General features: G+C 39.4%; 1 protein-coding gene across 1 annotated transcript in view; it reads right to left on the minus strand.

Moving 5' to 3' along the window:
• GALNTL6 (polypeptide N-acetylgalactosaminyltransferase like 6) overlaps nucleotides 1-26537 on the minus strand; it is a 489200-nt gene extending 462663 nt beyond the window's left edge. Inside the window, exon 1 of the mRNA XM_072862275.1 lies at nucleotides 26409-26537. Within this exon, the coding sequence (XP_072718376.1) occupies nucleotides 26409-26537 (129 nt within the window). The remainder of the gene's footprint in view (nucleotides 1-26408) is intronic.
• Nucleotides 26538-26764: the final 227 nt, after the last annotated feature.

Genomic DNA, 26764 nt, shown 5'->3' on the forward strand with positions numbered 1-26764 from the left:
AGGTTTTTTTTTTCCCCCCATTTAACATTCATTTGTGAATTCCACTTAATGCAACTTGCTATCTTGTTTCCTTTCCACTTCAATACCTGACTAACCTCTTACTTTTGCACAGATGGGTGTAGACGGATTACTGCCACAAAAAGGTGACAGACACCAGAGCTGAAAACTCATGAACTAGCCAAATCTGTCTGAAAACAAGAGGCACAATACCCCAATCTGGCAAGAGACTGTCATAGCCTGTAGGAAAGAAGAAAATACCAGCTGCTGTCTTCCAAAAGGTAACACTTCGAGTAACATTGCAGGGTTCGTCTATCTAGATAGTCAGATGCTACAAGAAGAAAGCATGATTACAATCCTCCCATATTATCCTCACAAGAGGACTTAAAAAATTAAAGGTAACCCTATTACAATCTGAACCCAAATAGTTTGGGTTCAGATTGCAATATCTGAATTTATCAAATTCCTCAAATTTTATAAAATCCCTGGGTGTTCAGTCTATACATTAGTTATGATCCCCATGAAAGAAACATTTACCTTTAATAGCTCTGGTTTTGTTAGCACACAGTGCAACCAATCTGTCCATATATCAGATCATGGCATAAAGATAGAGCGTCCATTAAGATTGTGTGTACTTCCGCATCATGTTTATTTTGTTGCAAAAACAAAATAAAATTTATTTTGATTTTATTTATTTTTAAAGTATATGAACTTCCATGTGAGCAAAAGCAAAGACCTGTCTTAAAAAGGTTTGCCACTATAGCTATAAACAAGTAAAGATTTATCTGGCAACCACCTACAGCAACAAACAAACAGAAAAATATTTTAAGTTGCTTTATTTTCCATAAAAAAGAACAAAATCTGGTCAAGAATGAAGAATAAGAGAACATGATGTGTACTGTGTGTTAAGATTTATACCTTCTGAACCAGGTGCAAAACAGATGTGAAACACTGCTGTTCTGTTTTGATAGCATTTTATTCCCTCTTTAAAAGCACACAGGTGACAACACACAGTTTAAAAACCAAAATAAAACAAAACCCAAACACCACACAGGAGACAACACACAGTTTAAAAACCAAAATTAAACAAAACCCAAACACCACACAGGAAAATTGGTCCCTTATGTTTAAAATGCGGATTATAACAAAAATGAAACAACAAAAAAAAAATCAAAAAACCCCACAGCACAACAATATTGAGTCCTTTAGTCCTTGAAAAATAAGTAGAGAACTTTCAAGAATGTAAAATCACCTTGAAAACAGAACTTGGAAGCACTAAAAAAACCCCCAAATCAATCACCTTCTCTGCAATACACTTACCTCCATTTGCTGGATGAATCTCATATTTCGTTGTTTTACATTATTTTCCAAACAACTGCATTGCTTTATTGCATGTTATTCAGATGCTGAGCAGAAAATAGTAAACTTAAACAGTAACCTTGATGAGACATTAGCTCTCCGTGCTAGGTCTGAAACTTTTATTACTTTTCAGCATACATATTTGTAGAAATTATGACACTTTAAGGTTATTCCTTCAAGTACTACCAAAATAATTATGCAAAAGATACAAATCACGCTATTCCATTCCCGAAAATGTTCACATTGTAGGTTAATGATTTAAGCATAACAACTGAAGCACAGGGCACTGCCCAGAGATTAATTTGCCTCTGAGGGGAGTAGGCAGCCTCAGCTACAGTCAAGAGCCTTGCAACTCTGCAGGTGGTCACCATTCCTACCAAAGAGCCTCGCCCACTCTTTTCTTCATCTAAAAATGAAGAAGAAACACATGAAATTTTGATGGCAAGTTGTGGGGTTTTTTTCCAGGCACTGTGCTTCCAAGCTTCTTAGGAAGGACAGAACCATGTGTTTTAGAACCAAACTTCTTGAAGCATACTGAATGTTGCAAATGAATCATTTACAAATTTACAGTTTGTTTTTTCTGTTGTCACAAAAAAAAATTATGAATCAAATCTTCTTTTAAAGGCAACAAAACAAATAGAAGCCTTTAAAATATTTTGGACAGAGATTTCAAGGCCTGTAACTATATTTGAGTTAGTCTTTTTACTCTATTGTGACAAACTGATCACCCAGATACATTTTTCAATTGTCTTCTTCACAAAATTTTAGTCATATAGTCAAATAGTGCTGGCTATTTGCTATTAATTCAAGATTTTATCCCCTCTCTCATTTCTTTATTGCTTGCAGGAAACCATGGTAAATTTTTATATTTATTCTCAGTGGAAAATTCATCTTCCAAGACCAATCCTATGCATGTAAAGAAGAAATGGAGATCCAGTATGTTTTAGGAAGTAGAGGAAAGCAAGTGAGGGATGAGTAAACAGAACTTCATTGTTCTTGGTTGCTTGGTGAATCACAGGAATAAGCCCCTGACAGATGACCAGGCTGATGGGAAGTCTAGAGTATCACATATTTGCAGTACCACACATACAAAAGTGGAATGGGAGATTGCCCAGGAGAATTCTGCCAAGAGCAACGGTATTGAAGTCCACGGCCACGACTCTTCATGCCGACATGTCTGCTTCAAAGCAGACATTTTGCCAGCTAGAGACTTCTGTGGAAGCAGTCAGAAAACACTGACATTGTACCTGTGTAGCGTGCTGCTGAAATTTTTCTTCCATACTACATTTTTTTGAACACCTATTTAAAAATATATCTATTTTTAACAGATTTTTAGCATTGCCTTTTGATGAAATTTAGTTCTAAGAATCTCTAATGGGGGAGGGGGGATGGGGACAGGACACATATCTCTGACCTTCTTGGTTTTACTTACGTTTGCTATATTCTCTTTACAACTTTGTTGATTTACCATTGAATCCACTGAAGCTCATTGCTTTCTCTGCCCTCTCATAATTTATTCTGCATGCTTATTAGTCCTTTGAACTGTCTTTTTCATTCTGCAAAAACTAATTGCATGACCATGTAGACTTGGCTGTATAGGTCTGTGCTGTTGGCAAGACACCATTCAGCATTACTGCCATTTTTCCTCCCTTTCAAAAAACCCTCAGAAAACAAGCAGCTTCATGGTGGTTCTATTAACAAGATGATGATAAAATTACTCATTTTCTCCCCAGCACAACTGGAGATGTCTAAGACCAGTGTTCTGGTTACCGATGATTCTTGATACTTCACTCACATGCTACTTTACTAAGGATTCTTTGAATCGCTGTGCAAAACTGCAACTGAAATTTCTGGCTTTTATGCAGCATTTTCCTCCCTGTCACAGGCCTTGGTTTGCCTTGATTCCCTTTAGCTAGCAGAAGAGTGCTGGCACTCCCCAGATGGCAATTCATGTGTGGCAGCAGACACACACTCATACCCCAGAGTCTAAAGGACTTTGCTTGTTCACCCTCTCTCCAGCACACATCTACCCTCACTCTCCACAGATACAATCAGATAAATCATAGAATCATTTAGGTTGGAAAAGATCTTTAAGATCATCAAGTCCAGCTGTTAACCTAACACTGCCAAGTCCACCACTACACCATGTCCCTAAGCACCTCATCCAAATGTCTTTTAAATACCTCCAGGGATGGTGACTCAACCACTTCCCTGGGCAGCCTGTTCCAATGCTTGACAACCCTTTCAGTGAAGTAAAATTTCCTAATATTCAGTCTAAACCTCCCCTGGCACAACTTGAGGCCATTTCCTCTCATCCTATCGCTAGATACTTGGGAGAAGAGACCAACCCCCACCTCTCTACAGCCTCCTTTCAGGTAGTTGCAGAGAGCGATAAGGTCTCCCCTCAGCCTCCGCTTCTCCAGACTAAACAACCCCAGTTCCCTCAGCCGCTCCTCATAAGACTTGTGCTCTAGACCCTTCACCGGCTTCGCTGCTCTTCTTTGGACATGCTCCAGCACCTCAACGTCCTTCTTGTAGTGAGGGGCCCAAAACTGAACACAGTATTCAAGCTGCAGTCTCACAAGTGCCCTTCTAATTTTTTCCCTGCATAATTTCACGATGATCTCCATGGGGTTCAAGTTACCCAGGCCACAGGGGTCATCAAGGTCCAGTGACAGGATGTTGCACCAGCTCCAAGGGAAGCAAACCCACAGAAATGAGGCAGTAAATTCTACATAGTTCAGACAATATCTCATCTTAGAGAAGCAGTGTTATTTCCCAGTAGCATTGAGAATAGCTGAGTTATAGCACTAGATAAGTGCCCTACACCATCATGCTTCTTTCACTTTTTAAGGGGTTTTACACATATAAAACACAGACCTACAAAGTTTAAAGAATTCTCCTAGTCCTAAAAACATCAGCTTTCATTTTCATAGAACAACTCTGGACATACAAATAGTTCGACTTGTCTTCCTTTAACATGGGTGCCTATTGACCTTAGGGAATAATTTTTCTTTGTACTTTTAAAATGCTTGTCTATTAAAAAATAGAAGTCCTATATCGATACAAATTTGTCTAATAACTTGACATCAGAACCCAGCTCTTCCCTGTCTCTTGTAAACATTTCAGATATTTCTAACCTAATAAACCACATTTTTCTAGTTTCCGAGCTTCAACGTTAGTGACAGATGTATACACTAAAAAAGCCCAAAACCCCAAGTTAATTATCCCTGATAAGTTTTATCAGAGCAGCACATGAGTTCTGCCAGTTGTCATGTCACCAGGAAAAGAATGCACAGCATTGCAAATTTTCCATCTCAACTGCTGCATCCTTAAATCAACCAAAAACCCCACAACTGTTAAAAATTTACATACTCTTTAATGATAAAAAAACCCCCCATTGCCATTAGAGTTGTCTGCATATGACTTCTGGTTTTACATATTCTGGCTCAAGTTGCTCTTCTTCCCTACAGCTGTGTGCCTCTGCTAGCACTAGTGAAGATTACAATGATGAAACAAAGACCCTAAATTTGGCTAATGATGCTACTCTGCTGGCAGAACATACTAGACTACCACAGAGACTGACTAATCTTCAAATAACTTCACAATTACTAAATTTATTCTTTTTCTAAACCATGATGAGGAGATTTGACAAGCCCATTTTGTTAATGGATTAGTCTAAAAAAACCTGACAAAATACATTGCAGAAAGAGAACAAACCAGGAACTCTGACACAACAAGATGTCTCAGTAGAACACAGTGAGGGTGTTTTAAGACAGGCTTTGTTGATACCTCTCTTCACAAAACCCTGTAAGGAAGCTAATTTTTTTGTTGCCAAACTAAGCTAAGAGATTTGATACTGTATTTCCAGAACTCATGCTAAATAGGTTGACCTGATCTGCAGGCTTCCTTAGTTCAGAAATCCACCTACCTCTCGACTACTCAGCAGGTAACCCAGTTACATTAAACCTCTTACTCCAAGCACAGCATGGAAGTTGCCCAGTATCCCCTATTTCTTCAACCAGTTAGGCACCGTGGATACTGAGCACACCCGAAAGTTAAGCCACTTGAGAGACAAACACCAAAATAACATCATTTCCCTAGACAGTAACCAACAAGTGGTGAATTCTCCTCAGGTGTATCTTCACCAGGGCGCAAGGAAAGCATTCTTGTCTTAAAATTGCCTGAAAACTGGTAGTTTCTTTCTCCAGAGAGATGAAAACTGGCCCTCAGCTCCCTTCAGGCAAAGAAGGGAAATGAACCTGAGTCTACACATGCTCTCATCACTATGTTAATGACTGAGAGAAAAAATGGTGAGGAAAGGATGTTAAAATGCGGCTCCAAGGTCACTATCAATGAAAGCTGTCTACATCTCCCCTCAGCTTGGCTTCTTAAGAAGGATGCAGTGAAGGAATCAAGTTTTGAGGACCATTTTTTTTTCAGCTACTTCCATGCAGGCCCACTCCTCCTGTCCTTAAGAGGTCACAAGTAAGCATATGATCGAGACACTGAATCCTCACGGTCAAACAGACTTCTGGAACACTTTGCAGTTGTCTTAAGTGTTAAGTGTTGAAAAGCTCAGCACTTCTAGCATCCAGGCTCCTTTTCAGACCTAGCCTTAAGTCGATCGAGTCAAAGCACAAACTCACAAATTCCAAAGGTGGATTTCTGTGACTTTACCACAGTCGAGACACTACCCTAGGGCTCCAAGCTGGTTAAACCCCCATAAATTGGTTTCTAAGCTGACTTTTGTATCACAAAGTCCCAAGACAAGTCCTAGACTGGAAATTCAACATGAGATATAATTAGAATACTCTATGCAGTGTACCTACTTATCTGCTGAGATTTTGGGGGCATTAAAAGAAAAAAAAAAAGAGCACAGGCAAAAAAAAAATCACATTTTCTTGACATGCTTCTTCTAGTAACTCTTCTACAGAGAAGCCCATGTGTTCTCTACATTATTCCAGGGGGATTAACAAGGGTGGTGTTACAGTGATTAGTGCACCCTTCTATCACAGCTTACTACAGCAAGTTTTACAGAGCTTGGATGCAGAATAAAATAAGGAAAGAAAGAAAGAGAGAGGGGAAAAAAAATCTAGACAGACAATTGCAAGGAAATTAGAGACCTGACATGCCAAGAAAAAATTTATGGTTTAATATAGTCAGAAGAGGGAGGGGAAGAGCCAGGAGGACAGACCCACTACTTTTTCCATTAAAGCGTCATTTTGCAACACATTTCCTTTTCTCAGCAGTTATGAACACAGTTTTTCAAGGCATGTTTTTAAACTATTAGCAAATTTCTGACAACAATCTAAAATCACTAAAATCAACAATCTAAAATTACTATGTCCAAAGTCAGGAAACTTCACAGACAGCAATTCTTTGTGAATATTGCACTGAATCATCTTTATTTTTTCATTGACAAATTCCATGTTGTTAATCACAACTTCATCAGTATGCGGAGTGCCTTCTATTGTGTGGATGCTGATTACAGGTAATTTGGCAGCTGTTATAATGTGTTAGCTGCTTCAGCAATGTAGAATATATGACAGCTCTACTTTCTGAATTTTTATTTAGTCACGAATCTCTTTCTCCCTACAAACATTCAGTTCAGGCAAAAGCAAGTCATGACGCTCTGGTATTAATGGGAAAGAAGAGAAGCATGGCGTGTTTTACAAGTAAATAGGATGATGCAGTCTGGGTCACCTGACCAAAGACAGTCTTGAGGGCTGAAATTAGAGGTTTGCAAAGATGGTTTGAAGTCATAGCCCCTGGAAACCACAATCCTGTAGTCCATTTGATGTTAACTGTATGAGATAAACCTACAAGGTACCTAAACGGAGAAGGAAGGTCCCTGCAATAACTAGTATTTTATCCCTGCAAAGTGACTAGGATTGAAACATAGAGGAGGACAAAGAAAATCAGGCAAACAAAAAAATGTGTGGCTTTCCCTGAATCTGCTTACCAATTTGCAAAATACAGAAATTTGTTGTTTTACAATTTGTCTGGTTAAACCATATACTTCTTCTGTGTATTTAAATATGTTCTAATTGAAACTAGTTGTATTTTAGCTTTGATCTATGCTAAAACCAAAATAATTCATCATTTTCATATTGGTTTATATTACATTCATTAAGAAAGGAATTGAAACATACTCCAATTCATTTACTCTAACCATTTAGCTCTGAAAGGATATTTTGCCTATTTTGCCTTTCCAATCGTATAATTATAGAACACGTTAGTTTTGTATGAGCTCTGTACACAAGCAGGACATTGAGTAGCAGAGTAGGTCAATCTTGGGGGGGGGGGGGAAGTAAACTAAATGAAACTAGTTTGCTTTTTCAGCATTTCAAAAGAAATTATTAAAATAAGCAGGAAGTGCTGAAGGTTGCACTTATAAATGTCATTACATTCTTCATAAAAGGTGCACAGGTTTTCAATCTGTATGCCCTAAAGCAGTCTGTGATTCTCCTTATGGGTTTTTTTTTGTTCTTCCCTGCCAAAGTCAAACTTATTTTTAAGAGATTTTTCATGAGATAGCCCCTCACTATAACAGAAACATGCAATGTCTTGCTTCTGTAAATTTAAGTTCTGTTTGAAAGCATTATTGCTTTCCTCAAGTTGCAGAGCAGGTTTAAAGAGAACAATAGTCTCTAAAAATAAACATAATATATAACAGCCTCTCAGGCAATGCCAAATGCAATGGAAAAAGAGTGATGAGAGTTCTCCAACATGAGTTTTAATGAACCTTTTTCTCTCTTGTGTCAGTGCAAGTATCATTTATTTTTAAAGCAATCGGTCACAGCTTTCTGTTAGAATGATGGCCTCTTGACTGATTTTGTCGAAGTGCAGAACAATAAGGAATAATAATATTCCCAAGCTGGAAGTCAGTAATGAACAAAATTTGAAGTCAGCTAAAATGAAGTACTGTATGAACTTAGCTGTAAAGTATATGGGATATAAGTCTTCAGACTACAGGACATAAACCAACCACTAACTGACAAGGATTAGGAAGGAATAATTTTCCCTGTGGGCATGTTATTCCATAATCATCCATCACAGGAACTCAAAAAAAAAAAAATAACAATAATAAAAAAAATCCTCTGTAACACCTCTTACTAGCCAGGGCTGGAGAGGGGCTGGTGAAATTGTTATAAAAACAGATTTATCCAACACAGAAGTTCATATTTTGTAAATATACTGGCATTATTCATTGCTAATAAAGTGAAAAAGGCAAACAGTTACAAACAAAAGCTAACCAATGTTTATTTAAAAAAGTTTACATAGTAAAATTAAGTAGTAGTAATTTTGGCCTGGTTCCTAATAATGCCCACATTTTTAAAGTGACTCTTTATAAAAAGTGGGCAACTTTCCTTGGGAAACCACTGCCTCAGAGGAACTCTAAGACACAGGCAGGTTGCTAAGCTATCTGAAGAAGCTCAGACCAGGTACCATCAGAGGAACTTAAGTAAGAAACAGAAGTACACCAGGCCCACTAGGGCATCTTTCCTAATTGCAAAATCCTTTTGCTCTAGATACAACCCTATACCCACTATTAAATGCTTTGTCTTTTTACAGTTCCCTGGTGACTGCATGTATAATTGATTACCGTATCATAGAAGGTGTTTGAAATCAGCTGCTTTTGCAGGAACAAGACTGATTCATGGCTTATAACAGCTCAGAGCCTGGTCTAAAAAAAGTAATAAAATGATGGAATTGTGCCCACAAATAAGTAAAGTGAAAGCCTCCATACTGACAAAATAGACTTGAAGAGATCACTCAAAGCAGAGACATCCAACAAAGTCTGTAGCGACAACAAATTCTTCTGGTGCATATGAAAAACTCCCATGCATTGCCCTATTACAGTTTCAAGCAGCATCTTAACTGTATACAATTCACTGCCTGGAAAGAAAGCCTAATTATATATGTAATCTTTCTATATAGGTTATGACAACACAAGCTCACTGGCCCCTTGAGAGAGGGCTGGCACCATCCTATGGAATTTGACTGGGAGAGAGAAACCGTTAGGTGACAACAGGACAGTGGTTGTTCCTCAGACTTTAAGTTTTTCCCCTATTTCAGCTAAGAGTGCATGAACTGAATCAGAAAAATTCCAAGACAGAGGGAAAGAAAAACCAAATTAGGAGCTGCCGAAGCTTTGCCTTGAAAAATATGAGCCTGGTAAACTATCAGAGCTGCTGAAAGCTGATATACTACAGCCAGATTCCTCACCCCTGCTCCCACCTATTATTACTCTGCAGAAAGACACCCCAAGTAAATTTGGTGGCAAAGTTCAAATGATACTTTTTTTTCATATCAATTTGGCTGCTTAGAAAGAAGAGGGAAATGATGGAAATGGACAGTTTTCCATAATAGAAATAGTTCATATTGATTGCTTGGGGAACTTTGAAGATTTAATGTAAGACTGAAAAATACTTGTGTGTCGCTAACCTGGGTGAAAAACCTCTCTAACTTTTCTGTCAGACAAATTTCTTCATTTTCCTCTCAAGGAGGAATAGTACAAGAATGACACCATGCATTTGGGGGTGTAAGATAATCACAGCTATCTTATCCTAGGAAAAAAGGCACGTAAGTAGCCAGCTCCCTGCAGTGTCTACCAGAGAGCAAAGAGCCTTCAAGAAACCATTGTCAAGTAAAGCTGAGCAGTAACATCAGTCACACAATAATTTTTAGTCATCTGGTTCTTATGTATCACCCTCTTCATCTTTGAAGCATTGAAAACTGCTTTCCAGAGGAAGTTTTCCTAGCTGCATCTTAAAGATAAGGGAAGCTAATCACAGAGAGATGAAATTATAAGCTACACATCGCAGAGGGACTGAAGGGTCATGAATAGAGCCTCAGTCGCCTAGGGACAGGCCAGTACTTGGTCATTCACACCACTTCCCAGCAAGAAATGGATCTGATATTTGGAAAAAGGCACATGTCTTATGCCAACTTAGCCTCTCAGAAAGAATATTGCTTATTCTCATTTCAATACATTTAAATAAATGAAATTATCTACTGATATTGCATGTCAGTTTTTAATCATTCTGCAATGTAGTTATACTTTTCCAACAGTCTTCTACTATTTTTATGCAAAATAACCATGAGCAAATATAGCATGGTAAGGTGTTGGCAAGCCTTGATCCCGTAAAAATCTCTGTTTCAATTTTCTGTTACACAATTGTCTGTTGCCACATTTTCTAACCTTTGAAATAAGCAGGGCTTTTCATACTAGATAATATTTTCCTTTGAGAATGAATACAATATGAACACAGTAATTGGTTTGTTTATACCTGTAGGCTAGCTAGTCACAGTGTGAGAGTTTGGGGGTTTTTTTAATATATACACTAAAAAAGCCTACTGCTATAAAAATTACTGCTTTTTCTATCTCTTTGAAAGTCTAAATCATCCTTGTTTATAGTTCAAATCAAATTCATAAACCAACAAGAGTTCACTCAAATTTTGTTTGGAAAAACTCACATCTCTGAAACCACTTGGAAGAAAGGCTGCTGTTCAGACACATACAAATCTCCTCCATGCATGAGTTACAGTGAATATCACATCTGAATTATTTTTAAAACTCATTAATTAAACCACATGTTAACTACTAATCTTTATTTCATTAAGAAGATGCATCCCTTTTTAAACTTATCTTGGATTTACTTTCAAAATTGATTTTTTTTTCAAACTTATGTATTTATTATTTCTAATACTTGATAATATTATATATAATATAATAATAATATTATTTCTAATACTTTCTAATACTACTTCTAATACTCTAATATTTGTTTTCTCTTTCCAACTGGAAGGTTTTGGGTTCACACTTTTCATTCTATTTGCTTATAAAGTGCCAAATAAATTGTTGGCATTTAACATTAACTATGTCAGGGTGCAAACACTGTATGCAGGACTGTTAGCAACCGTCAGCTCAAAACTACAGGTTTTTTAAGTCTTCATAAATATGGCTTTACTGAGTAAAAGCCTTTCAAAAACAGTTATACTGTTAGATTAATGCTACCTGATCTTATTTTTAAACCTATAAGAGCTGACACTTTTGTAAACTATTATTAGGTTAACTGCCATACTAACTGATTTCTTTTATCCACAGAAAAGACTCAGTCATCAGTGGTTCAAACTTCTCCCTCAGCCACTGCTTTGAAATACCACTTGTAGGGATGAGAAAAGGGTTTGGGGTCAACGCCTTCCAAGCCTTGGCCTCCTGACAGATTTTCTTCAGATGACTGTGATGTTGCCTAGGGTTTGGTAATAGCTATTATTGCTAGGTTACTTCATTGTGAACACCAGTTTTCAAAACGTATTTTGAAAACAGCAGGGAGAATGAAGATTTGAGAGGTTGCTTGGAGCACAAAAGAGGACATGAAAGAAGGTACAAAGGTTGATGCTGGAAACAAGTCAAAAGAAACTGCCTGACAGATGGCATCCCAGAAAGGAAGGACTCTATGGTAAGATTCAGATATGAAAGAGAAAGTCAGTCCAGATGGTGACTGACAGCACTGATTACAAAACTCAGTTCCCATTGAAGGCAATGGGAGCTTTACTCCAGTAATGAGGATGATGGCAATGAAGACTACTTTTTTGAAAATCCTGTTGTTTTGCTATGAAATACTCTGGAATTACTTGTGTAATTCTAAAACTTAAGCCCTGACACCTGGTCAACAGTATAGTTGATAGTATCACACTGCAACTTGTATATACAAGCTAGGACTATATAGCAGTCATGCATTTAGGAAAGAGAGAAAAAACAAATTTCTACATCCTACATAGAATTACAGTGAGGAGCAGGTTTTAGCAAATAAGCATGCACTGCTCCAGGGAGACCTTATTGCGGCCTTTCAATATATAAAGGGGGCTTATAAGAAAGATGGAGAGAGACTTTTTACCAAGGCCTGTAGTGTCAGGACAAGGGGCAACAGTTTTAAACTGAAAGAGGGTAGATTTAGACGGGCTATAAGGAAGAAATTTTTTTATGGTGAGGGTATTGAGACACTGGAACAAGTTGCCCAGAGGAGTTGTGGATGCCTCATCACTGGAAGTGTTCAAGGTCAGGCTGGACAGGGCACTGAGCAATCTAACCTAGTGAAAAATTTCCCTGCCCATGGCAGGGGGGTTGGACTAGATGATCTTTAAGGTCCCTTCCAGCCCAACCCATTCTATGATTCTAAAACTAAATTCCAGGAGAGTTCTTTGAAAACACCTTTTCCATCTTAGATGTACTGCTTTGCATTAGCAACTTCACATTATGCTATTCACTTAAAAAAAAAAAAAAAAAAAAGGAAAAAAGAGAGATGAGCTTTTATCTTCACCAGTTACTGTCAGCAAACCCTTAAGTGGTGTTCTGGTAAGCACCTGGCAAATCCCTGACCAGCTCAGCCTATAGAATGCTAATGAATAAGGTTTCCTGTAAGTAACCTCTACTGAGGCAGGGGGGAAATAAAAGATTTTTTCTTTATTCTTAGCTGGTTAAGACACACATTCCTGTGCTAGATTCTATTCATACTGAAATCCAAAATACAGCCTTGACATCAAAAAAAGTCCAATACCAGAAAAATGGGAACCATTTGGAAATAGCAAAACATCACATTTATATCTACAAGTACTCAAGAGTTCAAGTTATAGAGGAATGAATGTACATCTCTGCACATATTCCACAGAGTGATTTAAATATTTTAAGGCCATAATCTCCTCTTTATATGCAACATATCAATGTAGGCAAATATTTCCCTTCAGTATTAAAAAAAAAACCACTGAAACGAAAACCACACTCCCCCCAACCCACATATACTGACACAATACCACGATCTCAGACTTAAGATGTTCCTTATGACACTACCATATTCAACATGTCCCTGTTTTATCCTGAGGAGGAAAAAAATTAACACTATTTAGGAGAGAGAAAACGAGAAAATGTTGCATAAAAATTAAAAGCAAACTAAGTACACAGAAGACTCTGGGATCCTATTGCTAGCACCTCACAGAGGATGGTGATGACGGGGATCAATGCCCCTAAGTATCAATTAAAGATTAGAGTCTTGAAATTGTGTCTTTAGTCTCCCTCAAATATTAATTCATGCACCAAGACATGCATGTATAATGGGAACATGCATGTTGTTACAGTTACACTTAGTCTAAGGTGCGTGCTTTCTTGGTGTGCCACACCTCAAATTCATTGTGGGGCTGCAACACTGAACCTGTCTGGCATTTCTTACTCTTTCTGGCTTACCAGAGCACTCTCCAGCATCCAGTAACTCATTCAAAATCTCCTCCCGTTCCACAACTTGATTTCCTATCAGCAGCTACTATGGATGACTTCAACTTACACATTATTAGTTTAAGAATGACTTTTATAAAAGTCAGACAAAAAGGTCCATCTAGCCAACTATCTGTTTCTGACAGTGATCAACAGCAAATCCTAAAGACAGATATAAATACACAGCAAACAAACAACTTCACTTCCCTATAATACTCTTCCAGCCTCCCTGTACCACAAATAACAGTGATTTCCCACTTGTGCTCCAAAGCGGGGCACGATTTCCCTCTTACGATTTCCAGTCTGGTGTACCTCACAGACCACCTTAACGGCTACATCACTTCACATTTAAACGCTGCTTGACCCCACGCTCTGCCCAGCCATGGCAAGTGTGACTCAGGGACCCCAAGCCCTTCATCAGCACATTACCAGGCATCAGCACTGTTCATGTCCACAGTGCTGTGGGGAAACTGAGGCCCTCCTCTCCACATGCACTGCTGTTCCTCAGACACCTTCTGCAAAGCCTGTCTCTGGCTACGGACATCAAAAAACACCACGAAGCACTAGGAAGCAAAGTAAGGCAGCCCCACTAAGAATCTCCCCCTGGTTTTGGCAGGAGCTCCTAAGAGTATCACCAAGCTACAGTTTCCACACCAAAATATCCTGCACTGCTCAGTCCTTCCAACCTTCAGGCTGCAAAGGAAGAGAGAAACTGTTTTGTCCAAGTACAGGTGTAGTAGCATGGGTCTGTTAAGCTGGGGGGATACAGAAGGGGCAAGTGCACTGATTCCTAACATGCCATAAGCAGCACCCACACCTCACAAACTTTTCCCTTTGTATCAGAAGACAAGCCTGTTTTCTCAGAGCACTACTACAAAAAGGTGACCACGCACAACAGAAGAAAACAAGCTTATAGTCTCCTCTCGAGAAAGAGCCTTAGTTTGCTACATAAAAATATGAAGCATGCTTTATTCACACATTTTCAATTCACTACGACATTAAAAGTCCACAGGTCATGTTTGTACGATGCGGTTAACATAAAACTAAGAGCTTACTGCAATCAAAATAAAATATTCCTCACTGGCACTACTTCAATAATTGACCTAACCTGGGGTCATTTTAAAACAGTTTAAAATGCATCATTAATCCAGGGTATTCCAAAGCAGCTTTACTAATGTGCCATAATAAATTAGAATAGAGAAGCAAGGTTGCAGTTATTATTCTTTTTTTTAAATGCATGCTGTGATAACAATATATGCCAGAGATGCAGATTGGAGCAATATGAAAGAGAAAGCATAGGAAACATGATAGCAACATGACTTAGAAGTTCAAGAAATACACTTGATGGGATATATTGTCCTTATTCTTCTCCTGGCTGCACATTTTCCTTTCTTTCATATTTCCTTCCTGTCACTTCCATCCTGTCACTCTCCATTATCATTAAGAGAGAGTAGCTGGTCTCTCTAACAACCAGATCAGTAAATCGGAGGTTAATCTGCAATATGAAGAAGGTTACTAAATGGAAGAGAAGGTCAGTCATTTGATTATTTTAGATCACACATGTCAGGAGAAAAGCAGGTTAGCAAAGTATATTGTAAAAATGGCAGCCTTGGGCAATTATTTTTTGAACAAAGTTGTGTATGGTCTCCTAAAGAGATGCATATGAGGGTCCATTGTCTAAAGAGTAGAAACGACTAACAGGAAAGATTGGAAAGAATCAAGGGCATAAAAGAAACAAGCCAACATCTTTATTGCCTACACATTTCAAGACTTAGAAAGGAAAAAAAAGTCCAGTAGATCGTCTAAAGTTATCAGTGTTCAAAAACTGAACATAAAGCCAGCCCACATACAATCTGTGCATAAAGAGGGAGGGGAGACCAAAACAAACCAAAAATCCACATTTATTTTAGAAAAACCTGGAAAATGCCAAAGACACTGTAGATTGTACTGAATTTATACTTATAAACATACGCTTTCCCATGTATTTGCATGGTGTCTTTCACAAAATCATTCCATTCCTCTTAAGATTGTTAGGGCATGTTACATTAGGGAAAACAAACTCCCTCTCCCTATAGGAAGCAAAGATGGTCTCCTCACCTCCTCCTGCCCATAAACAAACATACACATGCATATGTGTGTGTGTGTGTGTGTATATATATATAAATTAAAGGAAAAACTCAAAGCCCACACTAATAACAATTTCTGAAGAATCTAGTCTACTAACAATTTCTTTACAGTGCATTGAAGAGTCTCAATTCACTGAATTTTAGTTTTAAACTCAATTTGGTAAGTTTTTACTCTCATAAGTCACAGAACAAACGTCACTACAACAGAAGAAAAAGGCAAGTTTTTCCAAGACTGCTGTCTGAAGGGGTTACAATGTGCACAGGCAGTAAATACACGTCCTGGGCTTGATCTCCTGTGTTCATTTGTCACACACATCCATTCGAGATGCAGAAGCAGGTTGCTGCTTAGCATGATGCCATCTCCATTTCCCTTCTCCCAATATAAAATACAATTTTTCTTCATTGCTTCTGAAGGAGACATCTGTTGTGCGTCTTGAGCATTTGAAGAAAAATTTCTCTCACTCGTTCATATTGAAGCTGCTTCAGTAAAAACACCTTTATCTTCAGTGACTGCACTATTACTCTGTGTGGGGTCAGCATATGAACTGCAGCACTTGGGATTTCTGAGTAGTAATTTGCTGAGATACCACCTCAGTTTTATAAAAAGTAAGTCTCATGTTAATAACAACTCTTTGTCAAGCCGTTTCTCTCTGCGCTTTGCGTATGGATGGCTTAAACAACATCTCGGCATCTTTACTGCTCTTGGTGCATCCTCTCCTCAGCAAGGAGGAGGGAAGCAAGGAAGCCCTCCTGCCCTCCTCTGCAGCCCTTCCTGCACACACGGCGTGTCTGTTTGCAGAGCTCAAGACGCTAGCTTTCAATTTTGTTTTTAAATTCCGTTAGTATATATAGGCAGTTGGTGGAGGTGAACGCAATTTCACTTTCATGTTAGCAAAGCATAGGCTAATATACATGTTCTGGCTGTGCTTTCATTGGGCTTGTATCTCTTAAATGGATTACTTTAGGGAAAATGGAGAGATAAAACCACTCTTCTCTCAGACTGCTATATAGATCAAGAAGTAATATAGATCAAAATAAAATCTGACCATCATTAGGAGGAGTGTCTCCATATACTTGGAGAAAGTCCCACCGCTTCACCATCATTGGGAATTATGTCAAGGATGCCCTTATACTGAAAGATTTAATCTGATGTGAACCACAGGTTAAATATACTGCAGGAATATTTTGCTGTGAGGCTTTTGCATGTCATTTTTGAGTTTTCTGACAATTTTTACAGCCATCCCAAGTCCTTTTTATGTCCGTGTATGCTGTGTCTCTAACAATTTTGTAACTTTAGTGGAGAATGCACTACTTAATGTCATAAAAGTTCTGGATGTACATTTTTATACTGGTGTTATAATTGCAAAATTTGATCGGCAATTTGACTGTCACTTTAGTTTGTTTTGAGCAATTCTGGAAAAACAACATCCGATCAAGCCTGTCATTCATTTTGTATCCATATCAAATGCAACTTAAAATGTAGTCATTTATCAGAGCCTGAAAAATAGCAATATATTTCTTGTAGGATGGCATTAATGTGTCTTTTTCATGCATTCCCCATGCTAATGTGAAACTACCACTCTGTAGAAAAAGCAATCGAAAAATTTCCAAGATTCAAGCAATCCAATATAATAATTTACCCAGCAATCAAATGAGATATCAAAAACATTAAAGAAGCTGAAACATGTTTTTCCCAAAAAAAAAAAAACCCAAACAAAAAGGAGAGAAAGAGGCAAGAGACGGAGGTGTGCTGCTATGTGTAAAATAAGAGGGCTTTCCCCATTGAAGGGCCACAGTAGGTATTTCGCCTCTCATATTAAAAAAATTATATATATAAAGAAGTGAACTAGTGCATTAAACCATGTATTATATTCTGTGCAAGACACAATTCCGAGCTGGTGAACCACTGAAGGATACTGGTTTGGCACAAGATTTGGTACAATTTACAGTCTCTTCTCCAGTTATCTATCTCTGGCTAACTACTGCTGCATCTGTGCAGGCTTTGCCAGGGACTGGCAAAATTTTGCCAAGGGTATAGTTAATCTGTGCAGAAGAGAGACTTCAGCTGCCAATATCTGTTGGAGCTAACTCTTGTGGGTGGGAATATCTCAAGCCTCCCAAGTACATGTGCACTTGTTTGACCTTGCCTTCTCTGACACAACCATGTAAAGCTTCAGCAGCACTACCCAAATGTTACATTACAAGCACAACTTTTAGCCCAGGGATTGGATGACAAAACAGAAAGACAAACCGCCTGTGACAGACAATTATCTAATGCAAAACTGGGATATTTTAATCACAGTGAGGCAAAAACATATGGGATAAAATACTTACCTCACACTACAGAAGCTGTTAGCATTGCAGGAATACATGTGCAGGGCTTGTATTTCCCAGCCATTGGCTCTAAACAGAGACACAGGGAGCCCTTGCTCTTCCCCATCTTCATCTATAAACAGAACTTGTCACAGGCTGGCTATAAAATGTTCTTGCTTGTCCTAAACATTTGTTTGCATTCTCCTAGTACTTAATTTATAGAAAACTATTTTCAGAGAGCAACAATAAGTAAACAGGCTAAAATTTTCTAAACAAACTCATCTGTTATTCTATTTTAAGTACAAGTATGAAAAATTATGCTTCTTTAAGCAAATGAGCACCTTAAGTTAGTCTGATAAATCTACACTTACACACTTCAGTGAGCAATCCAATTTCTAAAGCACCCTGTATTAACACTGGTGTCCTGACCAAATTCTAGTTCAGATAATTACTGCGCCTAGCTAAATCTCTTAGCAGTATCGCATCCTGTCATAAACTGCTGTATAGCACAGAAGTAAACTGTTAAATCGCCATCTTAAGCACGGAATCAATGGTTTATCGCTGATCGATGAAACGTTGAAGTTGTATGGGCCAGATTTTCTAGTCTACTATGTCCAATTTGCACTGTAAATTTGCCATTAAAACAAAAAGCCACTGGTAAAGTGTAGGAAACTGCCCTGGACATAGTAACTCTTAGCTGGCACAAACCCGACAGAAGTTTCAGGGCACTGCACATTCACGACACTGCCAGATGTCACCAATCTCCAAACTCCTTGCTGCTGCAAGGGTTACTGCTCACATGGCTCTGAAGAAGACACGCAAATATTCTTCAGCTTCTTCAGGGAAAAGTCTGGCAGATAGGCTTAAACTGTTGTGGAGGTGGTTTCAGATGATCCAGTGAAGCATCTGTCAAATGCCGTTATGTCCTGCCACCAGAGATTTGGCTGAAAAATTCAGGCATTGGATGGTAACCAACAGCTGGAGGTGATGGCAGGAAAGGGATGCTGTAGTTATCTGTTAAAGCCACACGTGGCTAGATGAAAGCCTCGTATTTCTGCTAGTGACTTCTTCCTAAAGTGAGGGCAGAGGTCTTCAATAAACAGGATCTGACCAGAAGAAAGAGAGGATAGGAAATATCTTCAATAAGATCTGCCAAGATATCTTAAAATGGCAACGTAAGAGAACATTGTCCCTGTGAAACACTACCTTGAACAGGAACATGGCAGCTCTGACCCTGCAGAGTACAAACACCTGGAAAAGAGTGGGACATTGTAGCCTATATATTTCTATGTTAGCCGCACATACACCTCATCACTTTTATTCCTACAAATCTCTTAATATATTGCTATTAGTTTGGCAATTAAATAGCTGACTTGAATCACCAGATGTTTGCATAGACTTGGAGTCATGTCACCTTCTCTACGAAGAAAGATGTATGAAAAGTACAGAAATGAAGGTGAAGAATTTGAAAAAGCAGCATGAAATCCTGTTAAATTCCTGCAATAGATTTTCTTCCTCTCCTTTACCTCTTGAGCAAACCTCCTCAAGTAGGTCTCTTCTATAGCATTTTTTCATAAAGAAGAGGGAAAGGATTTCTCTGTTGAAGACATATCTTGAGAAAGATCACCCAGCCAAGCCCATCACCCAGTGAAACTCCTCCAAATGTGACAATTGTCAAAACCAGTTTGAAACCAAGGAATCACAATAGAGCTTGACCTTAAAAACCAGTTTACACTGGAATTCTCAGAAAGGACTTGGTTCAGCAGGTTGACATCTCCTAATAAAGCCTTTTCACATTTTAAAGAAACATTGAAAAAATGGGACTGCTATTTCTTTCAGTCAGCGTAATTTGGTCTCTTGACAGTGAGGAACATTTACGATAGATGTGGGATTTTTAGCTTGGGATTCCTGAGCTGCATTGTATTTAACTTGTCAACCTCTGAGTTACTTTTTTTCAGCCTTATTTAAAGTAAACAAACATGTCGGCTCCTGGCCCCTATCCATCGAAATAGTTAGCATACACTCAGTTTTGCTGAAGTCAATTGCTATAAATGTGTGCATCAGCATATCACTAGACAAAGACCATACGTTACCTGTCTGAGCATTTAAAAAAAAAAAAAAAGGCTGAATTGTTCTTTCTTCTATATATGTGAACAGACACCTGCCTACACACATGCTTGCATCTCTGCTGAACAGCACGCGCAGTGGCACGGTGCAGCCTGGCTCCAACCGGGATGCACCTACGGTACCGCTGCAGGTCCCCAGAGCCAGACACAAGAGCTACGCTCCCTGCCCAGGGAGATGAGGAAGTTTAGGAAAGAAGTGAGCACCATGTCCCAGTGAGGGGACAAAACACAGCTCAGGTATGCCCCCCTAATCAGCGAGCAATCTTGCATCTCACTGCTTTGATAAGGCCATGGAATCCCCCTCATTGCAGTGGTCTTTCTGCAAGTCCAAATGTTGGCATGCACAGAGGTTTCTTGGCCTTGCATTTGGATTTGGATTAATCTGAAATGACTGTGCTTAAAAAAAAAAAGGTAACTACACACAATAATAGTAGCTGAAATGCATTACAAATGCCAAGTTAAATGGAAAGAAAACTAAATATAGAACCCAGTCCATTTTATCCTGTAAGGTATACTCTGTTTAGGAACATTCCTAAAAATTGATAGGTATTAAATTAACCACAGGAGGGCTCCCTCTGGTATACTGAATACAACAGAAACATACTGTTAATTGCCAAAAATAATATTGTATCTTGAAAGTAACAAAGATTTTAGACCTCAAACGATATTTTCCTCAGTAGGCTCCAATATATACAGGGGAATGAAATTATACAATTCAGATAAAGAAGTGAATTACAGAAGTGTTAACTGTATGACTGTTAAATACTTAAATGGCAAATGCAGACTGCCAATGCACTGCGTTTTAAGACGCTAAGCTCTGTTTTGCCATGCCATGTATAGGGGCTCTTGGAGCTGACACCAGCCCAGCAATGAACAGGGCTGTAGAATAAGAGAGGATTGAACACACCAGGTCCCAGCTGCTGCTCTGGGGAGAGAAATGAGGACTTGCTCCCAACAGCACATGCATAGAAACTGAGAAACTGAGCATAGAAAGTGAGGCTTCATTTTTATCAGTATTTTTTATGGTCAGCCATGCACTCTCCCAAAACAGTACAAATGAATGTTAGCAATAGTCAAGCAGCTACTTCTGTAGACTTGGGCCTGTTTGTCACTCTATACTTTATTTACTCTTCTGTTAAAGAGAAAAAAAACTCTCCTGCCTCACAAGTTTGTGGTGAAAGCAAAGGTAAGTAAGGTAACCGAGACAGGGGAACTACATAGATAAGTAACTGACAGTGTCCCGACAGTGCAATCATAGGAAATAGGTGTCTATTTGTGTCCTAACCAAACCATACTTTGTACAAGATTTTGTAGCTGTTGAAATCAACTGGGAACGCAAGGGAAATACAGGTAAATGGAAAAAAAAAAAAAAGAAAGTTTCACTTTCAAGATGCAGCTTCAGAAACAGAATTCACCAACCCAAGCTTTGTGCTTCACTGGCATCAACAGCAAGTAAACAGAGTTAACTGTCCTGGAACAATTATGATTATCAGAACCTGGGTACTAAGCAGTAGGAAACATTGCACTTTGGGGTAAATTTAAATGTTCACCTCTTTCACAGACTTCAGAAACTAATGACTGTTTGCAAGACAGATTTCAGGCTGAAACCGCTTCCTGGATTCCGGAGCCAAGGCCAGTACTTTCACAGCCACCAGGCTTGGAAGGTGGATTCTGTGCCTGTTTGCCAACTACAATGCAGGCCCAGGATTTGTAAGAACTAAGTTCTCCTTATCCCGAGGAGTTCATTTAAATCCAGACTTCACATATCCCAAGAGAAAGACCTAATCATGGGGCTAACCAGACAAAAATACAGAATTCACAGGACAAGGGAAAGAATGTCCCATGGAACAACGCTTTCCCCTGACAGCACGGCTGTAGTTTGGTCTTTGCTCTGGGCACCATGCAAGCACCGAAAGAAAAAGGGCCAAGCCCATTGAGAGCTCCTCCCGCAGAAGTGCCTAAATCAGGAGGTTAAAGTAGCATGGCCCATTGCGCCAAAGCACAAGTGAAACAAAGTCAGGAATCTACCTTCTTTTTTCCTTACTTTACACATCAGAAAGCATTTCAGTAATACACCTATGAATAAGTATTACAGAGCATCTGTGACTAAGAGATGCTGCTGTTCAATCCAATTCTAAGTGAGGAGATTTGACAGCGGGAAGCAGGGAGATGACAACTGACTGAAAAAAAGTACCGAATGAAGTTGAAATACATTAGGGGTTACTTCACTAGGCCTCCTTTCAGCCAACCACACTGGCATTCCATAAAAACAAAAAGAAATGTCTCTCAACACTTGTCACCAAATACCTGTATTACGGACAGCGGAAAGCTGCTGCAGGAAATGTGGTTCTTTTACGTGAAGTTATTTTTCATATATTGGAAGTATATAAACAGACAAGGATAAAGCCTTACTGTAGCTAAATAAAGTAGCACTAACTTTAGATAGCATCAGATAACCAGGTTTGGACTAGGATTACATCCTACTGGTTGTACTGCATTGTTGCTTTTCCTCCACAGAAAACAAAACTGAAATGAAAAGTTTTATCAGTATAACTTTGTATCCAAAAACCCTGGGCTTGGGATTTTGTCAAAAGAAAAGATCAGAGAGGATACTTATATATCACATACATAATATTTCAGTGACAAAAAAAAAAAAAGACAAAGTTAAACTAACTGTAAAAACTGTAATCAAAACTCAAGGACAGCATAATGTGTTAAGAAATTTCTAAGTCTTTTTTTAAAAAGGCAATTCAATTTCCCTTATTCCCATAGTACAGCAAGGAAGACTGACTTAAAAAGACTTAAACCAGAAATTGATTATACTTTTTTCCTCACATGTACCACTTTATTGTCAGGCTCTATGTTACGGAGATCTCGTTGCTCTATGTAACTCAGAACCTTAGTATCTGTACCCTTACCCTTGAAGTTCCACTTGTGATAAACCAAAAGTGAATAACAATTATCAAAATATAAAGACCAAGTCTATCCAGATCTCCAGGTGAAAACCTTAGGAAAATATGATAGGCTAAAAAAGTAAGTTTGTATGAAACAATTAGAGGTTAATAATGCTCATAGAATTAATGTACAGTGATCAAAACCATTAACGCGGTCTGAAATCAGGGTTGTCAATACCATTTTCTCATCTTTTAATCTTTCCTAAAGAAGAAAAGAAGAGCTTTTCTGCTCAGAAACAGAATGTGCACAATGACAAAAAAATACTCTTATGTAACTTATTGCAGTACTATTTTAAAGAATAACAACGTCAACATATTTTGTCACATTAGAATTTCTAGATAGCACTAAAGAGCACAAGTGCCCTCTTCTAGGCACTGGGAATGACACAGTCCCCAGGGGACACTGTTCTACACATTGATAGAAAATTTTTGCATCGTGGACTGCTTTTGAACAGCTTCTCTGCTTACTGCTGTCAGGATGTCAATGCCTCCTCCATCAGCCTGTTATCCCTCCTTCACTCCGGTGCTGTGGCAAGCAGCTTAGGTGGTGGGAGAGGCTGACAGAGTCCTCATTCACAGGGAAGTTTGGGGATGTCTGCTTTAGCAATGCATTGGCAAGTTTAATTTTCAGCTAGTCAGAAAATCAGGATTTCATCATGCCATCTCCTCAAAAAAACCTGAAGATCAGTAACATTAATTTAATTGCTATTAAAACAAGGTGGCATTACTGCCAAGGTCAGAATACCACTAGACACACATTTTACCCATGAGGGCAAAACCATTTCAGCCTATGGCTAAGTCATTGACAGCTCTGCCACTCTTCCATGGTCAGGACGTAGCATAGCAGCCTGACTGTACATCACTGTCTCATGTGCTGACTCTACGTACATACCTATGTAACCTAACACAACTTTAGAATATATAAGAAAAGTCTGCAGCAGTTTCAGTAGGACTGACCTTTAAACTTGTGTTGTCACACTAAATATTGAGTACTCGAACACCTCAAGGGCAAAGAATGACTGCATTGAGTGTTGAAATTCTCGCATCTCCTACTAACTTTATGGGGGGGGAAGAGTTATATTTCTACTATGAAACTATTTCACTATTCTAATGTGGTCTTTTATAGTATGACCTCATTTCTAGTGTAGTCTCAAAGAAATACACTGACCATCTTATCACAAATTCCTTTATATTTAAAAGAGTTGAGCTCGAAACTTGTATTTCAACCCTTGTTCCTCGTATGCATTTTGGGCTATAACGTGCACATCAAAAGACACAAGTACCATAATTGCATTACTCACCTCTACTTCAGCCTGCTATCCTCACTGGGTAATGACATTGCCAACATGACTTCAATTCTGACAGTGATAGTGGAATTACGTTAGAGTCAACTGTAAGGTTCAAAGTTTCATTGCTCATTTTTATTGTTTTCCCATTAAACAGTCCCATTACTGCTCAATTAGTATTCGGGTGGGGAGAAAAGAAAAAAAAAAAAAAAAAAGGAAAAAAAGGAAGCTAGTAAAAAGCCCCTTTCAGAAAACCTAGGATTTAAAATTTGCTGGGGTCTCATTAGCAAGTCTCACTAGCCCTTCATGTATGGTCAGCTGCTGATCTCCAAGGTTTTCTTCCACCATTTATCCAGAACTTTTTTTTTTTTAAAAAAAGTTATTTCCCTTTGAGTGCTATCTAGTCATGCTCTACCTAGGGTACAGTCTTGAACATCAGAAATTTCATCTTATGTCAAGGCATATGTCTTTTAAAGAGCCATGAAACAAACATGGAAATCATTATTTGGATTGAACACCTTAGTTTTCCTAAATCACAAAGGAAATTAGAAGCTGCAAAGATTACAGTATGCACCTTGTAAACTAATGACAGACACTTATGATCGTGTATAATTTTCTTTCAGCAGAAACTACTTCCAACTAAAATCTAGCACCTGACACCTACTGCATTTTAAAACCATTGGAAAGATAAAGTAAGCTTCAAATTAAGAAGCTATCCCTAACTTCCTCCTGTAGTAATAAAGTATCTTCCATTCAGCATATTTCATTAACCAAAGTTAGGATACTTGGGAAGACTAACTTCTGTAATGGATAGCTATATTAACAACGAATGAAATGTGCTATTGTTCAATTGAAGCCATTGACTTAAATACATTTAGTATGTGGAAAGTGCATTATATACATGGGCGATGACCCTTGAAATTAAGACTACTAATACACTAAAATGATACATGATGCTAATACACTCTAACATGAAGGCTATGCAAGTGGTAAACAAACTAAAAGATCAAACGATCCCATAATTTCTTACTAATGATCTATGAAATATTTATATTATATTTAAATTACACTGACAATTACAGTGTAGGAGCATAGCACTGTTGAAAAGAACAAATATAAGCTTTGGTAAATTACAGGCAGGCTTTTAAAGCACTGCATTACAACAACTCCCTAAAACTAAACTTCACTTAGTGCAGGTCATACTGTGATTTATGAGCCATACATAAACCCAGCGAGTTGAAGAATAACTTAAGAAAAAAATAGCCTATGTCAGCTGCTGTTATTAATAACGGTGATTGAGGAGACTGTAAACTGGAAACATTTAAAAGTTCGTTGTGACAGCAGTCTGACAAGCAGTTACACACAGCGTAGTTGTATCAGGTCCCATTACTAACATTCAGAAGAGAAAGAGACTGCCAGCCGTTTCTGTCGAGTTTTCAACAGAAAGGAAGAGGAAACAAAAAACCTAGGCGGTTAGTTACCTAGATGGATCCCGAGCAATTTTAGCGGACATACAGCCACACATCAGTTCAAGAAGTGTAACAGATAGGCAGACAAATAAAAGTTGCGGTAAAAACTCCGCTTCCCGTAATGAAAATGAGGGACCAGCATCACCCTTGGCTAACCAACGAAGCATGCAAAACCCCACGTCCTCCTAATTTCACTGCCGGCTTCTGTGACTGCTCACCCTTGCCCTTCCCGGGGAAACCCAGCCCGGCAGGCTCGTTTGTTCGCCCACAACTTTCTCTCTCCAGCGCGGAGGCAGGACACGCACATGTCCTGCGCTCCCCTCCCCGCACCGCACCGGCGGCCGCCGCGCCCCGGGCCCCTCCGCCGGCGCCGGGCCCCACGCAGCCCCAGTGGGGCGAGCGCCGGGGCCGCGCCCCGAGAGGCGGCAGCCCGCCGTCCGCCCGGCGCGGCGGGGCACCGCGGAGCGCGGCGGGGCAGCGCTCCCCGGGCGGCTTCGCACCTACCTGCGGCTCGGCGGGCTTCACCAGGTGCTTTTCCTTGTAGAGAGACCAGAGGCCGATGTCGGGCAGGAAAATCAGCGCCGCGGTGAAGAGCAGCGTCATTTGCAGAAACCTCTTCTGTTTCCTCTTCATGGCCAAAGCCGGGCTGCTCTGGCGACGGCGGCAGCAGCAACAGCAGCTACCCCCGCACCGCCGGGCCAGGTCCTTCCCTCCCCGCTGTCCCTCGGAGGGGCCCGGCGCCGCGGAGAAACTTCGCCCGCCCGCCTCACGACCGCCCGCCCCGTGCCCGGGCGGGGCCGCCCCCCGCGGCGGTGGCGGCAGCGGCGGCGGCGGGGCCGGAGCTGGCGGCCGCTCCCCCC

The sequence above is a fragment of the Ciconia boyciana genome, chromosome 5 (assembly GCF_034638445.1).
Source record: "Ciconia boyciana chromosome 5, ASM3463844v1, whole genome shotgun sequence".
Lineage (NCBI taxonomy): Eukaryota > Metazoa > Chordata > Aves > Ciconiiformes > Ciconiidae > Ciconia > Ciconia boyciana.